Raw genomic sequence first — 14796 nt, forward strand, 5'->3', positions numbered from 1 at the left:
GAAGTCTCGAAGTCCAAGAAACATTTCTGGAGCTTCACAGCAAAGCAGCGTTGTCGCATTCTCCTAAACAGCTGAAGTAGCTGGGGACTTGAAAAGATGTCATATACGACGTGACGGGGTGCGCGCTAACACTTTTATCTCAGCAGCGACCGTCAAGCTTTCATCTTTAAAAAGAGTGTAAATAGTTTTAGGATCTCTGGGCGTCTTGGATTGAACAAGATGAGGTGTTTGGAGCCATTTGATGTTTTTTACATTTTTAAATCAAGTCTTCGGCTCTTCTTCAGTTGTTAAGGAGAATGCTGCACCGCTGGTTTGCTGTGAAGCTCCAGAAATGTTTTGTGGACTGTGGAATTTCACCTGACTTTCCATCAGCATGAGGTGAAGAGATAAAGACTGAGTTTTGAACCCTTCCTTTAAAATCCTTTGCTTGTGGCAGCTACTGACTGGATATAAATGCAGCCATTTACTACCTAACATTGACAGACATAAGCCTGAATCACACTCATTACTCGGGTAAAGAACTCAAACTTTTTCCTCGGGAAAGCGCTTTTCCACTACTTCTTCTTGCAGCTTAGTCACAAAGAGAACCAAAATAACAGTTTGGTTAAATGTTCCAGTGACAGTGAAAAAACAGATGTGAGTAATAACATTAATAATGGCTCTGTTCTATACTACTCTGACAGTGTCACAGTGAGCATGCATGCATGCATAACATCAGGACTCTGAAACTGAAACAGCCGCACAGAATTCAGCCTTTGCTGAAAACAGACTTAGTTCTAAGAGCCAACATACAAGTTTTATCCATAATAATCCTCACTGCCTACAGTTGTATTGTTCTAACTTCACACTATGGAAAAAAGAACACTTGAATGCCTCTAAGCCCCTCATTAATTTTACATTACAGAGATGTCTTATAATATCTTTTAATTTATATGATAAAACATGAACCAGCATCTTATAATAAGTCCCATTGTTGTAGCAGCGCGGCCTCTTTGTATGCATCTCATACATTATAGGCTTTGTCTTGTAATATTCTCCACAGATGAGATGCAGCGGAGAACAGAGATCACAAACACAGTCAAATTGACTCAGTAATTAGGTCTATATGTCAAATCCACCAATACACAGTGGGACCGTACAGAACATTGCAGGGCTGCAGTAATAATAATAAAGATGAGAGGTGAGCAGCCGAGAGGAGAAGTGCTGCCGCAACATCTTTTTCCTCTGAGGCGGCCGATTGTGTTTCAGCAGAATCTTGAACGGGGATCAATTTTTGCAGAAACAGTCGTGTTGTTCAGTCGTTCTAATTAGATACACTCAATACTGTAATAAGGCACCCAACCCAGGTGCCTCCAGAGAACCCTTACTCAAGTAAATGAACTAGTCAAATCAGGTCGATTTTATTTATGCAGCCTAGTACCGCATGTGACAAATTGGACTTGGCTTTGCATTCTGTTCAGGAGAAACTCCACCAAAAAGACTTTTAACAGGAGAAAAAGAAGAGTAACAGAGGAGGGATCAGGGGGAGAGCTCAGAGATGACTTTTGATCTTTCAGGATTAAAAAGTGGGTTTATGTTCACGCCTTTTTATCAGCCTGTCTGCAGAGGTGACCTCCATTGTTGGGTGTTCAGGTGGTGGTGTTTTATGGAGCAGCAGGGGAATTGTACTTTACTTCATGAAGGTATCATTAGAGAGAGGAGAGGGGGAAAAGAACAAAAAGAACCAGAGTCTCTGGTGAAAGTCAGGTGAAGTGTTTTAAATTTATGTTTTTGTGTCTAATCTCGTTATCTCGGTTGATCAAATGAAACAAGTCTCTCTACGCCCTTTGGTTTATTCTTCGTTTTCTTTAATTGACGAAATACATTTGACAATTGGTTTATCCAACTTTGTTTTCATCCTTCATGGTGCCTCCTTCTAGCCGCTGTCGTAACAAACGTGCAAACAGCAGTGTTTAATGTCTTTCTTTCAATCCTCCTCCAAAAGCAATTGCCATGATCTTATGACAGGAAGTGGGGGTACTCATGCTTTAGTATGTCTGTGTCCGACTTGTGCTTGTGAAAATTGGAGAATATAAAAGGTTTGATAAGGATGTGTCAGCTGATGTTTGTTATTTAACATAAACTCATGTCAGTTATTTTGATAAGGGGCCCTTCAGCATTATTATAGTAGAATTGGGATGTATTGACATATTTGGCAGGACATTTTACTTTTCTTCACCTTAAATGTTGTGACTGAAAGCTTACTCTTGACCTCTTCCAAGGTCAAGAGTAAAATGTCAACATGGCCTCACCTGGAGGTCCACTGTCAGTGACCGGAAAAACACATCTTCTACTTTTCCAGCAGTTTTTATCATATTTACCTCCTCCTCTGACATTGAAGATACTTGTGTATCATATAAAATGTTACTTTCTCCCTCTGTGCATCCTTGTAGACCTCAAATAAATCCTGACTCAAACACACACACAGACACACACATACTTTACATGGATATATGTATGATTACAGTAACACAGATGGAGGCTGACCACACGTCGTGGCATCGCACGGCGTTCACTTCATCCATGAATCCCTTGAAACATGCTAATTTCCCCGGAGTGAATCTGACGTTTAGTCTCGGAAGCCGTCCACGCCAGAGGCTAAATCTTACATTTCAATGCAGACCAGAAGCTGAGGATCTCATTAAAATCAAACACTCCTCAGCACCTCCTAGAGAGAGGAGGAGGTGCAGACAAACACTTCATGAATACTAATGCTGGCAATGTTTCTTCCTCTTCTCCTCGCAGCCGACCAGGCGGATGCCTGCAAGTTCCTGGCCTGCGATGAGTTTTCTCGCTGCGTGGTGAACAGCCGGACGAAGGAGGGAGAGTGTTTGTGTGAGCCGGGCTACCTGTCAGTGAATGGCCTGCCCTGTCAGAGTGTGTGTGACCTGCAGCCAGACTACTGCCAAGGAGGGGAGTGTCACATAGTTCCAGGACATGGAGCCCTGTGCAGGTAAAGCAGTACATGCAGGGCTTGTTAGGATCTTGGGTTTTCATTATTAATGATCGGATGACAGCCAGCAGCCACAGAAAATAGTCTGACAGTCTGAAACCTGCTAACATAGCTTAATTAGAGAAGAAATTACATGTTTGTCACTGCAGTAAAGCCAACAACAGGAGACGAGTTTTGGAGTCGATGGCAAGTAAAGGTTTGCCCTGTCCTCATTCAAGTTCGACATTAACGCTGCAAAATACGTTTTACTGACACTTGAATGACTGTGTGTAACACCTGACACCACAGTTGCACACTTTAGTATCCCACAGCTTATTGTTTTGGTTTTACAGTACAGAAATGTACTGTTTTGCTTCATTGTCAGGGTTCTGAACTACCTGCTCAGCAGCAAACAGCAAACCTTCAAAAGAACGTTATGTTATGTTAAAATCAGTATTTACATCAGAATGATGAGCAAAAAATATAATGTTTCAGTTTAATGAGAAATGAAAAATGTGTGGGTTTTTTTATTTCCAGGCATTAGTAGCACAGTTTAACGTTTTGTATACTGGCTTTAGATTTCAGCTATCCACAATTTCAGTTAATTCATCAAAAGCTCATGTTTCTTAAAAGCTCAATTGGTACAGTGCTTCATTAACTGTGCACCAGTGCACATGCACAGCTTTTCTGTCCTCCAGACATTTTATTCAATTATGAAACTTTAACTGAATTAAAAGTTAAATAAACTGCGCTGTGGGGAGCTGCTGCACTTTCTCTTACAGAAAGTTTAGTTGACGTGGTGATCTGATGTTTAATACTCGACACTCTTGTCTGTGGCCTTCACAGAGTCGATTATTTGATCTTGAGGGCACATCCTCTGCCTCTAATTATATCTATCTGTGTCTTTTCATTTACTTTAAGTCTAACCCGACGTTTAGAGGCAACAGAGCCAGAGTTCAGTCTGAACCGTCTTTGTTCTTCGCTCTGTCTTCTGTTTGTATTGGCTGTAATCTCTCGATCACATCTCCGGCTCTCACCACTGTAAATCAATGCCAATTTGATTTTAAACTCATTGAAAGCATTTCTCTTATTAACTGCTGGCTCACAGTCGCTGCCTTTCTGCTGCCAGAAAAATCTAATTTCAGCCCTGTTAGATTTCAGCAGCTCGGCTCCTGACACAGAGCACCTCACAGAATCTTCTATTGAAACTTTCATTTCCCATCATCTGGACCTTTGCAGAGGTATTTCAGGGTTACATTCTTATTATCCTTATGACGTCTGCTGCACACTCGGACAGAATGCTTTCATTTTCTGAATCTCCATTTCAGTGATAAGATGTTACTGACGCTATAGAGAAGAGCTACAATACCAAGAGCACTGTGGGCTAATGCAACAATACAACGACATCCTGAGGTTGAGGACGTACTCACAACTCTAATTTAGGTAGAGTCATGATACCACAGTGTAGAATACTTGAAAATGTTGCTTCATAAAAAATATTAAGTACCAAACATAAAATAATGGCATATTTCATAATCATTTTTACTGTTCATCACTTAAATTTTCATTTAAAACTTTTTATTTCCTGCTGGGTAGCTTACGACCTTCACCAAGGGACACATACATTTTTATTTATCCTCTAATAATATGTCTTCATTAATTTGCTGGTTATACTGCGTTTGTATCATCAATCTGAATCTGTAGTGGAGGAGAGAGCACGATATTTCCCACTTAAGTACAGTGGTTCCATAAATACACTTCCTCTCCACCACTGACAACGTCATAACTATAGTCTGGACTCAAAGTGTCAACGTTTAATATTTTCTTCTCAGATTGATGATTTATCCATGTAATGGAGAATTTAATCAATATTTGAACAAGAAGAACATGCAAATTTCAGAAAAAAACAAATTGTGTGCAGCTGAAACATATTAATTCTTTCTTACCTTGATAATTGTCTTGTGGGCGTCCTGCCTTGATCGTAGTGAACACTTCATCTACAGAAATCTTAAAGACACGCATGAAAGCATTTAATGGAACAACAGCCAGTTCAGATATTCTCAGGGATCGTTCAGAACAAAAATGGCACTGCAGTTTGTTTTTTCAGTTGTGAGGGTCGATGTTGATGGCCGTGATGTTTTAGGTACCGTTGAGATGATGAAATGTGGTCCAGGAAGCTCAATCATGTTGACAAGCTGACTCTGCAGCAACACAATGCAACGTCACTCAGAAGTGCACTGATCAATCTAATATGTGTGAGTGAGTTAATTGCAAAGGTTCGAGAAAGTTTTTTTTTAAAAACCGGATGACATTGTCCTTTGTGTTGTGTATTTGCTGACAGCATATGTCTTTATCAGACTAATCAATCAGTTGTACTCGGAACTTGGAATAGACAACCTCCACACAGACAGAAAATTGCAAATGAACAGTCGTTCAAGTCAGAAAGTTCAAATGAAATGTTTAGTTTCATTGTATGGAGAGCAGGAACATGCTCAATATATGCCTTGTTGCCTGGCACCATGGTGGTGCGAGAGAAAAGAGTGAAAGCGTCGACAGAATCAATTTACATCTTTATGTGATTACTATAATTATCCCAATAAAGATTTTTTTTCAACCTGGCTGGAGGTGTAATAAAATGTTTTGCTTTGGAGGCTTTGAACCCATGCACAAAACATGTGTGAGCAATTTCAGGAGGAGAAAACTCATTGGCACTTTTTAATGACACCTTCGATAAAAACGTTGTCACTGAAATGTCAGTTATTAAGAAGTAAAGAGAAACTTTTTATTTGACGGATTTTTGATTTAACTGACAGTGAGAAAATCATTTAGTCCTTTTCATTTATCCCAGAAGATTTATTGAAAATGTCGAAGGGAGTCTAGAAACACAATAAATGATGTTTCAGAATAACATACTAGATATACATACAGTGTGTTTTAACACAGTAAAGAGAACATTTAATCATGTTTAAACTGAACTGACAGGTTTGCTCGTGGCTGCCAATGACGAGTGAACATTTAACACACCAACAAAGTCGATGCAGTCTGTCGTCGCTTGCATGTGTGTGTGTTGATGACTAAAGCCACTCTGAAGGAATTTTTCGTCAATCTGGACCCACGCTGGTTTATTCCATGTGGACATTTGATCAGTTGAAGTAAACTGAAGTTGGTTCCCTCTCTCTAATTGAAGGTTCCAGCAGCTATTCTGTTTCGTCTGGGGATTGGAGGGGGTCTCGGGGGTTTCCGTCATCTTGGATTTGCCAGCTGTCATTAACACTGAACCCTGTTTGGTCTAATCCTGCATGCAGACCGGCGGCCAAGAGCAGGACAGAGAGGCAGAAACAGCAGTTAACAGTGAACAGAAACCAGAAGGTTAATACCGCAGAGCTGCACGTTCCTTTAATCTCACTTGGCTGCTCGACAACACGTAGAGCCGCAGAGGAGGCAACAAAGTCCATTTGCTGCGAGATAAATGTTCTTAATCAATATCCCTGAAACACACTGAGAGAAAACCTCTGAGACTCTGTGAGTCCAGCACACAGGTGTCCAGGTTCTGTCCTGCACCTTGCTCTCCACATCTCCTGGTACTACAGGTCACGTTTCTGTCCTGCAGCCTCACACATCCTGGCTTACTGACCAGGATTTGTTGTGGTTGGATTGTCGCCTCAAATAGTGTTTGTGTGTCTAACAAACTGATTTCTGTCTGTGTTAAAAACAGAAACATTCAGCTTCTAACAGCTGGATTTTGGATCTTAACTGCGGTTTACTGGCTGACTCTGTGTGACCAGTACGTTTCTAAAAGGTTGTGATTTTGTTGTATTTGCTGCAAACTGCTGACGCCTTACAGATCACATAAGGATCTTAGACTTAGTTGTCAACTATTAAATCAATCAACAACTAATTTAATCAGCGATCAATTAGTTTGAGTAATATTTAAAAAATATCTGAGCTTGATAAATGTGAATATTTTTCTGGTTTCCTTCCTTTTCTATGACAGTAAACTGAATATCTTTGGGTTATGAACAAAACAAAGCATTAGAAGACGTCATCTTGAGCTTACTACTTACAATTGATTACTCAAGAAAATACTCAATTATGAAAAACAATGAAAATTAAAGCTGCAAGCAGCGATGAACGGGCCCTCGCAGTCCGCGCACGTCGGGGCATGCTGCTGTCGGGGCGTGCCTCATACGCGGCGCCATTGCCTGATTATTGTGTACGCATCTCTTAACTGTCCTTGTTTCGGACATTGCAGGAAGGGGTTAAATGTCATTTCCTGTGTCCAACATGTGGCGCTGTGACTATGACTGTACCTTGGCTTATGTGTTCAGGGCTGGACTGTTATGAAACATGTGAATTTTGGTCCAGATAGGAATGAGGAAGTTGTTCCTTTATGGTTTGGTGGCCTGCTCCTGCCGGTATTGAATAATGTACGCTGTAGTCAGATGAACTCTTTGCAATCTACATAAAAACGACATGGACTACAGGCGAAAAATCCCTCAAACGAATTTGTGGTCAGCTGTGTTTTGATTATTGATTGGCGGCGACGCTGTCGGAGGGTGTGCTCACCTTTTAGTAGCATGTCATCTTGTAGTGTATGATATGTAGGAAAAAAGCTATAAATGTCATGTAAATAGGATGTTTGTCTAAATTCCTGTGTCCAGTAGGTGGCGCTTCGGATATGACACAGTATTGATGCACTGAGGTATTCAGGGTGACATCGTTTACATGTGTGATGCATTTGGTGTACATGGGAAATTGTATGTTGAAGTTATAAGGACTTGATGCTTTATGGCGAAGCATGAAAATGACACCCATCACGTTTGACGTAGGCGAAAGCTTTTTTTCTGTGGTGTTCGATATGTAAGAGGAGTCTGTTAAAGTATGAGGCATGGAAATGGATCAAAATGGGGTGAAATGGGAACTTTGAATCAAAATGACCGACTTCCTGCTGAAGTGACAGTTTGGTAACCCCAAAGTTCTTTGTGCCTGTGGTCATGATACATATGCATAACGAATGTCATTCATGTATTTGCATGTAGGAGGCGGGGCTTGGATTGTTAATATTCCAGGGGCCGCTATAGAGCCCCCTTGTAACACCTTTAGTCAGCTATCGTCAGGAGGGCATTGGTAATAATTGTAACACGTTTCATGTTAATCCCACCTACCAATGTGGAGATATAAAATCGTTACAATGTGGAGATATACCTACCAATTTTTTTTTTGCACAGAGCCTCAGGGGCTCATGGGGAAGTGGTAACCTGAATTGGATGTCATTCGGACAGTGTGGAGATATGCAACACTTCCTGTTTGTAACGAAATCTGCAGGAAGTTGTTATTTAATAACTTGAGTATTGTTTGAGATATCAAAGTTCTTTGAATAACTTTTTGTCAGGAGGGTCCACAGATTCTGTGTGTAAAGTTTTGTGCAAATGCCTGGGAGGAGATTTGCAACATTTAGCGAATTTGTGGAAAAAAAGGTAGGCAGAAATGGGAAATCGTGGCCTATACCAGGAGATTCGGCACAATTCACTGAACGCGTGGATATAAGGTTTTTGAATGTGCGATAAAGTATATGGGAGTTATAAGGCAAAACACACTTTCCTTGATTATAGCGCCACTTAGTGGTGGAAATTCACAACAACAATAGATTTTAAAATGTTTCGGCAGGTGTTACCTATATTCCAAGTTTGGTGAGTTTTGGGGCATGTTCAGGCAGTGGAAAATGTGATGATTTGGGACAAAAAAGTCGACACTACAACAACAATATGGACCTCGCAGGTTGAGATATGCTTGGGCCCTAATCATTTTAAGTAACAACCCTGATGGTTAAATATTTGGTGTCACATTCATGATACCTGTTTCCTGCCTGATCCCACGTAGAGTTTTTCAACAGATCATGTGAATAATTAAATACATGCTCACTGTCAGATGGGTCTCCTCAGAGATAACTTGTCAATCAGTTTGTGGACTGGACTCTGGTGTCTTCCCCTATTGATTTCCTGTTGATTGACAGTATTAGATCTCATCTCACCACTGAAGTATGGATGGGTGAGTCACTTTTGTCTTGGTGGACTGACACATTGAGATATGTGTCATTCAACCAGTACAGGAAGACATTTTGGCATTTATTTTGAGTCAGTAAGTCCTAACTGGAAGCTATATATATAAAAAAATATTTTTCATATTTTTTTAGTAGAAAATAAAATGAATGAAAAAAAAATAAAATAAAAAAAATAAAAATAAAAAAAGATATTTCAAGTCAGCAGTGAGTTCCATTGAATGTTTTCTATGTTTTCTCCAAGCGAACGCATTAGGATGCATTTAGATTTAAGGAAGGGAGTATTAAATCTGAAATGTTGACTTCCAAATTGCAATGGATTGCAGCATAAGTGTGGTTAGCGCAATCTATGCTAATGAATCTCACCATTCCCTGTGCTGCAGACAAATAAGTCGTATTAGATCCTGTGATGTGATGTTTGATCTGAGCAGCAGTATGAAACCAAAATGTCTGAAAGAAAGAAATGAAGTCTTATTAACACCTCACCTGCTTGTTTGTTCCTTATCTAAATCTGGAGGGCAAACAAGAAAACCTCCCCTGAGATGTGAGATAAAAATGTTTAATGTGTCCGAAGCTTCACTGCCAGAGGAGCTGAACGTCTGCTGCTGTTAAGAGTCAGTGATGCAAAAGAGACTGTTTCATTATGGAAGAATTATTTTCGAGGAAAAACTGATCTCAAGATGCCTTCATGTCACGTTTGTGTGTTTTCAGAAATCAACTGAAAAAGTCTTCTTCTGCAGGGAGGATTCTCCTCAGCTCTGTTGTATCTGCAGGCCTCTCTCCGGTGTCGGGGTAGAGTCTCAGCGCATGTGCAGATTTGCTGTAGTTGCAGTTTTATTATCCATTTTTCTCTTTTTATAGGTACAAAGACAGTTACTCCCTCCCAGGCCTGGCCAGTTAAGAGAATATATTGGATTGGACACCACCTGGAAAAAACTACACAAGGTAAGAGGGACTCGTTACCAGGTTGTTCTGCTTAAATCTCACATGTGCCTGTCAAAAAAGATGCTGCACACTCGGCAGAGATTCAGCGTGTTAATTAGAGTTGAATAATGTGAATGTGTTATCTGGTGATGCAGAGAGAACCCCACAGTTTGTTTTCAGGTTTAATCTCAAACACCTGTGCTCACCATTATCCTCCCGTGATCATTTTATTTAGACAAATTGGCCATCTGTAATCCTTCCTGCCAATCTGAGCAGCAATCTGTGTGTTTAAGGAACACAGAGCTGAGCGGTGAGTAATTAAACCTCCCAAAGGACGGAGCTGGACTGAATGTCAACACTGTTTTGGAGCAGAAACCCTGAGTCCTCGTCTCCCCTCGGGTTTGATTAGTCTGCTCCTCCGTGATTCTGTTTCTGTTGCTCCAAACAAAAACATCGCAGCCGTTTGTTTGAAATGCACCGTTGGAAGTAAAACACACTGATATGTTGGTGCACATAAAACAAACTGAAGCGTGATGTCTTTGTTGTCTGTGCTCCGTCAGCTTCTGAATCTCTCTGCGCACATTCAAGGGCATAAAAGTTTCTGTTGCAGCTGAAGAAGTGACGTTGACAACCTGATCGCCAGAAATATTGTTGGCTAAGTAGGTGTCTGCAAAACCACCGATAATTTAAAACTGAATGCTGTGTTTATGCTTTTGTTAGCTTTAGACACAAAAATCACTTTGTTAGGGTCAGGAAAACATCATGGTTTGGCTTAAAATACATGTATTGGTTGCCGCAAAAAAAAAAACCTGTATATTGTCAAACTTCTTCTAAAAAACATTTGGTTTTGGTTGCCACTGTTGGTGGTCCGACCTTTGGACTTTTAAATTCCTTTAAAATTATCAGAAATGTTCAGAATACACGGGTCAGAGGCAATCCTATGCAAAAAAAAAAGACAAAAGCACTTGCCCATGTTTTCCATATTTTCCCCAAATGGCCGATCTTGGCAAGGCCTTTCTAGGACCTCTGGAAGTAGATCACACAGTTTACCAACTGAGCTGTCGGGGTGCCTGGCAGAATGCATTTTAATCACAACTAAAAGATCTTCATGGACAGATGAGATGTATTGGGGTAGAAGAATATGGTTTAGGTGTAATGGGCATCTATGCTGTACATGGTTCGTGTGAGGGAAGTGCCACATTACAGTGGCATCTAGGCACACCCCCAGGAGGAGGGGGGAGCTCCCAGTGGCTGGGACTGGGGTCCGGCTGGCAGCTGAAAGGCCATTGGTTGGGAGGGGAACATCGAGGCTGCTGTAACTGTAGATGGTCCGACTACCGGTGAAAAACACTGTATTGGTTGCCACAAAAATGCCTGGACATGGTCTGACTTCCCGTGAAAAGCACTCGGTTTTGATGGACAGAAAAAAGCCTGGAGATGGTTGGACTTCCTGTGAATAACACCTGGATGTGCTCGCCACTAAAACAGCTTAAAATGTCCCCACAGACTCGAGCTTCAGTCGCTCGTTTGGCTTGTAATAACGCCACCATCCTCCTGATGTGAAAGTCTGCCAGTAAGCACATAATGTGAGCGTGATAGGACATGTTCAAAACAAATGTCGACCTCATATCTGTGGTTTGCAGTAACATTAACTGCTAACATTACATCCAATTCTGTTGAAGTGGAACAGACTGAAGGGAGAAAAAAGCAGTTTGGATCCACAATTACAACATCGGTTACACTTTATTATACCAATCTGTCATTTATTCATATTTTCCTGTAATGTAATTTGACTCTAATTATAGGAAATTAGTGCTCTTCTGATTCATTACTTCCAGTTAATTGCTTCCATTTAAAGCTGCTGTAACTGCAGGTCAGCTGATCGGGAAGGAATGCGCTAATTATTCACGGGCAAGAGGACAGTTCTTCAGTTATGGAGAATAAAGTTTCCGGTCAAAACGAATGATGATAATTATTCACTTGGGTTTAATATGGTGCTTCTTTGAGGGAAACTTCTCAGAAAATCAAAAACTGCTTATAAACACAACTAAATAAAGTTAGTAAGTGTCAGATGTCTCTATTTTCTGAGTACACGCGCCAAATGTTTCTATTTCCAGGAAACACAGTCCTGTAAAACACAGCTTTAGCAGAACGTCTTTGCTAGCAGAAACCACTAGCCTGTGTGCAAGTCCTGAGGGGCAAGTTAAGAATTTTATTTCTGGTGATCCATTTTCTGAGTCGGACCTAAATAGTTTCCTCTCCTGTGTTTATGGCTCGAGAACTGGTGGGAAAAAGATACATCTCTCTTAGTTCCTTAATTTTATTTCCCAAACTGTAAAAAAAAACACGTGGGGAAAAAGAAACTTCTGCATCTTTCTAACTCTGTGTCTCCAGTGTGAAGATTTCGGTTCAAAATCATTTCAAAATCTGTTAAACTGACTCTAGCATGTAAAATGGAATGTCCCTTTAAAATGGCGTGTTTCTTTCCCGCAGACTGGATGACACTGGACTCAGCAGCAGGACCTCGGGACTCCTCAGGGCCCCACAGTTAAAAATTCATAAATGACGCTGAGCTGAAGAGACTTGAGGACAAACTGTTCACGTCAGAGCTTCATATCAGAGGACAATCTCCTTTCAGGGGAAACAGACATTTAGGCCATTCTGAAAACGGTCTGCTGCTGAGAGCAGCGCGGCGATGAAGAGGAGCTCAGTGGACGAATCTGCAGCATCGATCAGGTGGATGTTGATCAACCCTGGACTGTTTTTGTACTCGTTCGCTGACTCTGTTTCTGTAGTAAATAGGCTGGTTGTCGGTTAAAACTACACAGGATCTGAGATGAAAGTTCAAATATGGAAACGACAAAGCAACCTCGCGTGAAAGACCTGTTCTTTGTTTTACTATGTTTACACTGAAGATCCTGATGTAAACCTGAACCTCGCACATATCATGACTGAAGCTGAGGCTCAGTGATGGATCAGTAGTGACTAATAGGCAAATGAGTTTGATAGGCCAGTTCCAGAGCAGTATAGTTTTTGAACTTGTAAGCCCTTACAATCAAACAACATCTACATGAGGCCCTTCATGAGTCATGAGCACTTCAACAACGAGCCCCAAACCCCTTTCAGCTTGTTTCAGTGTAAGGATATTTAGAGGCCCAATGAGCTGGAAGCAAAAACTGGCTCTTATTATCAATTTAATCATTTCAGATCTCCTCAGGTTTATTTTGGGACCTTGTGGGGTCGCCCAAGTGATATAAGATCAATATGATTCATCCTCTGGGGAACATGTACAGTATCTTATTTGTTCAGTAGTATCTTATATATCTTAGTCTGAACCGAAGTGGTGGAACAGGCTAGCATTAGATTATAATCTAAGATTCTAATATTACGTTCTAACCAAGTCCTGATATGATCCCTGAGGCACAAAATGAACTCTGCCTCCATGTCGTGGACTGTGTTCAGTGTATTCCAGGTCCAAGTTTCAGTCAGTTCTACTGAGCGCTATCAGCTATCACTGCTGTGACTCTCACAACATTTACATTCACATGACTTGTTAAGAATGAAAGTTAATCCTGACCTCTTGAAAAGGCACGTTTGAAATCACTGTGTTGTTCCTGAAACATCATCATCAGTATCACGACTGGGAAGTTTCATCCGCGTTGAGTCCCTCTCCATCGTGGACCGCCTGGGCGTTGTTTCTACAGATAGCAGCAGATGTAGACGGTAGTGTTGTGTGCTCCACTGGGTGGAGGCAGCGAAGGTGGTAAAGTAAGTTAGTTGTGTTGCTGGTCGTGACAGCAGTGTTCTGATATTTATCCAGCTTCGAAAAAGCAAAGAAGCTGACCTGTCCTTTATAATTCACTCACTTCCTCCCTCCACACCTGTTAAATGAATTTGTTCTTGCATGTCACAGGCAGCATTTAATGCAGACACGTGAATCTACTGAACTACTTTCTCTCTGCTATCGATGGTGTATCGCGCTCATTTCATTGCCCAGTCGTATCCACGACCATCACTGCAACTGACCGGTCACTTTTCAGTAATGTCAGTTTTTTGTCTCCAGGAAAAAGACTGCGAAAATGTGTTCATGTGAGAAGTTATCCTTTCTAACACGTGCTTTTTATTCTCTGAACCTAAACAACCAGTGAGCTGTTATTGGACGTTGGTGTAGAAACAGGACAACAGCCCAGACCTCTAAATACAGACTTTCTCACAATTTGGTCAGTTGCAATGACAAAACCAACACAGCGATATCAAATAAACCTTGGAATGAGTAGCTCCCAACAATCCCAACTTGAGGTTCATTTACTGTCTTCTAAAGGAGCATTCAGACAGCATTTCACAGTCTTTATCAGACAGGGAGAGAGTTCTCAATGAAATCACAACACCTTATCATCTGTCAACAGACCAGTCTCAATTACAGAGTGTCAAACAAAAAACTTATTTTTTTATTTTTACTTTAATCACATGTCTAGCTGTAGTACCTTTTCTTTGAACATTGCAACAGAGTTTGATGTTTCTTCTTTCAGAGCAAACAGGATCAATATTTTTGTGCAAATGAAACCATTCTGTGAGTTGTTAGATCTCTAAATACCGTCACCGTGTTCTCCTGTACAGTTCATGTAAATAGACAATCACTGTTCTTTTCTCCGAGTCAACAGATCTTCTGATGATGGCTGCTACTTTTTGGGGGGGGAAAAAACACCAAACTGTAATTTGGAAGTTTACCTGTTTAAAGTGTTAAATGATGAATAGTTGAAAATACAACCTGTGCTGAATAACAAAACGTCATCTGTTCATTTTCTTGAAAAAGGTCATTTGGTCATGACACCAGTCTGAAGTG

The 14796-nt window shown here is 40.8% G+C and overlaps 1 protein-coding gene across 2 annotated transcripts in view; it reads left to right on the forward strand.

Annotated features, from left to right (window-relative positions):
• LOC115573761 (titin-like) overlaps positions 1–14734 on the forward strand; it is a 53676-nt gene extending 38942 nt beyond the window's left edge. For both annotated transcript variants that reach the window (XM_030404708.1, XM_030404709.1), the window contains 3 exons: positions 2785–2992; positions 9891–9974; positions 12447–14734. In XM_030404708.1, coding sequence (XP_030260568.1) covers positions 2785–2992; positions 9891–9930 — 248 coding nt within the window. In that variant the 3' untranslated portion in view covers positions 9931–9974; positions 12447–14734. The remainder of the gene's footprint in view (positions 1–2784; positions 2993–9890; positions 9975–12446) is intronic.
• Positions 14735–14796: the final 62 nt, after the last annotated feature.

Source organism: Sparus aurata, chromosome 22 (genome assembly GCF_900880675.1).
Source record: "Sparus aurata chromosome 22, fSpaAur1.1, whole genome shotgun sequence".
Lineage (NCBI taxonomy): Eukaryota > Metazoa > Chordata > Actinopteri > Spariformes > Sparidae > Sparus > Sparus aurata.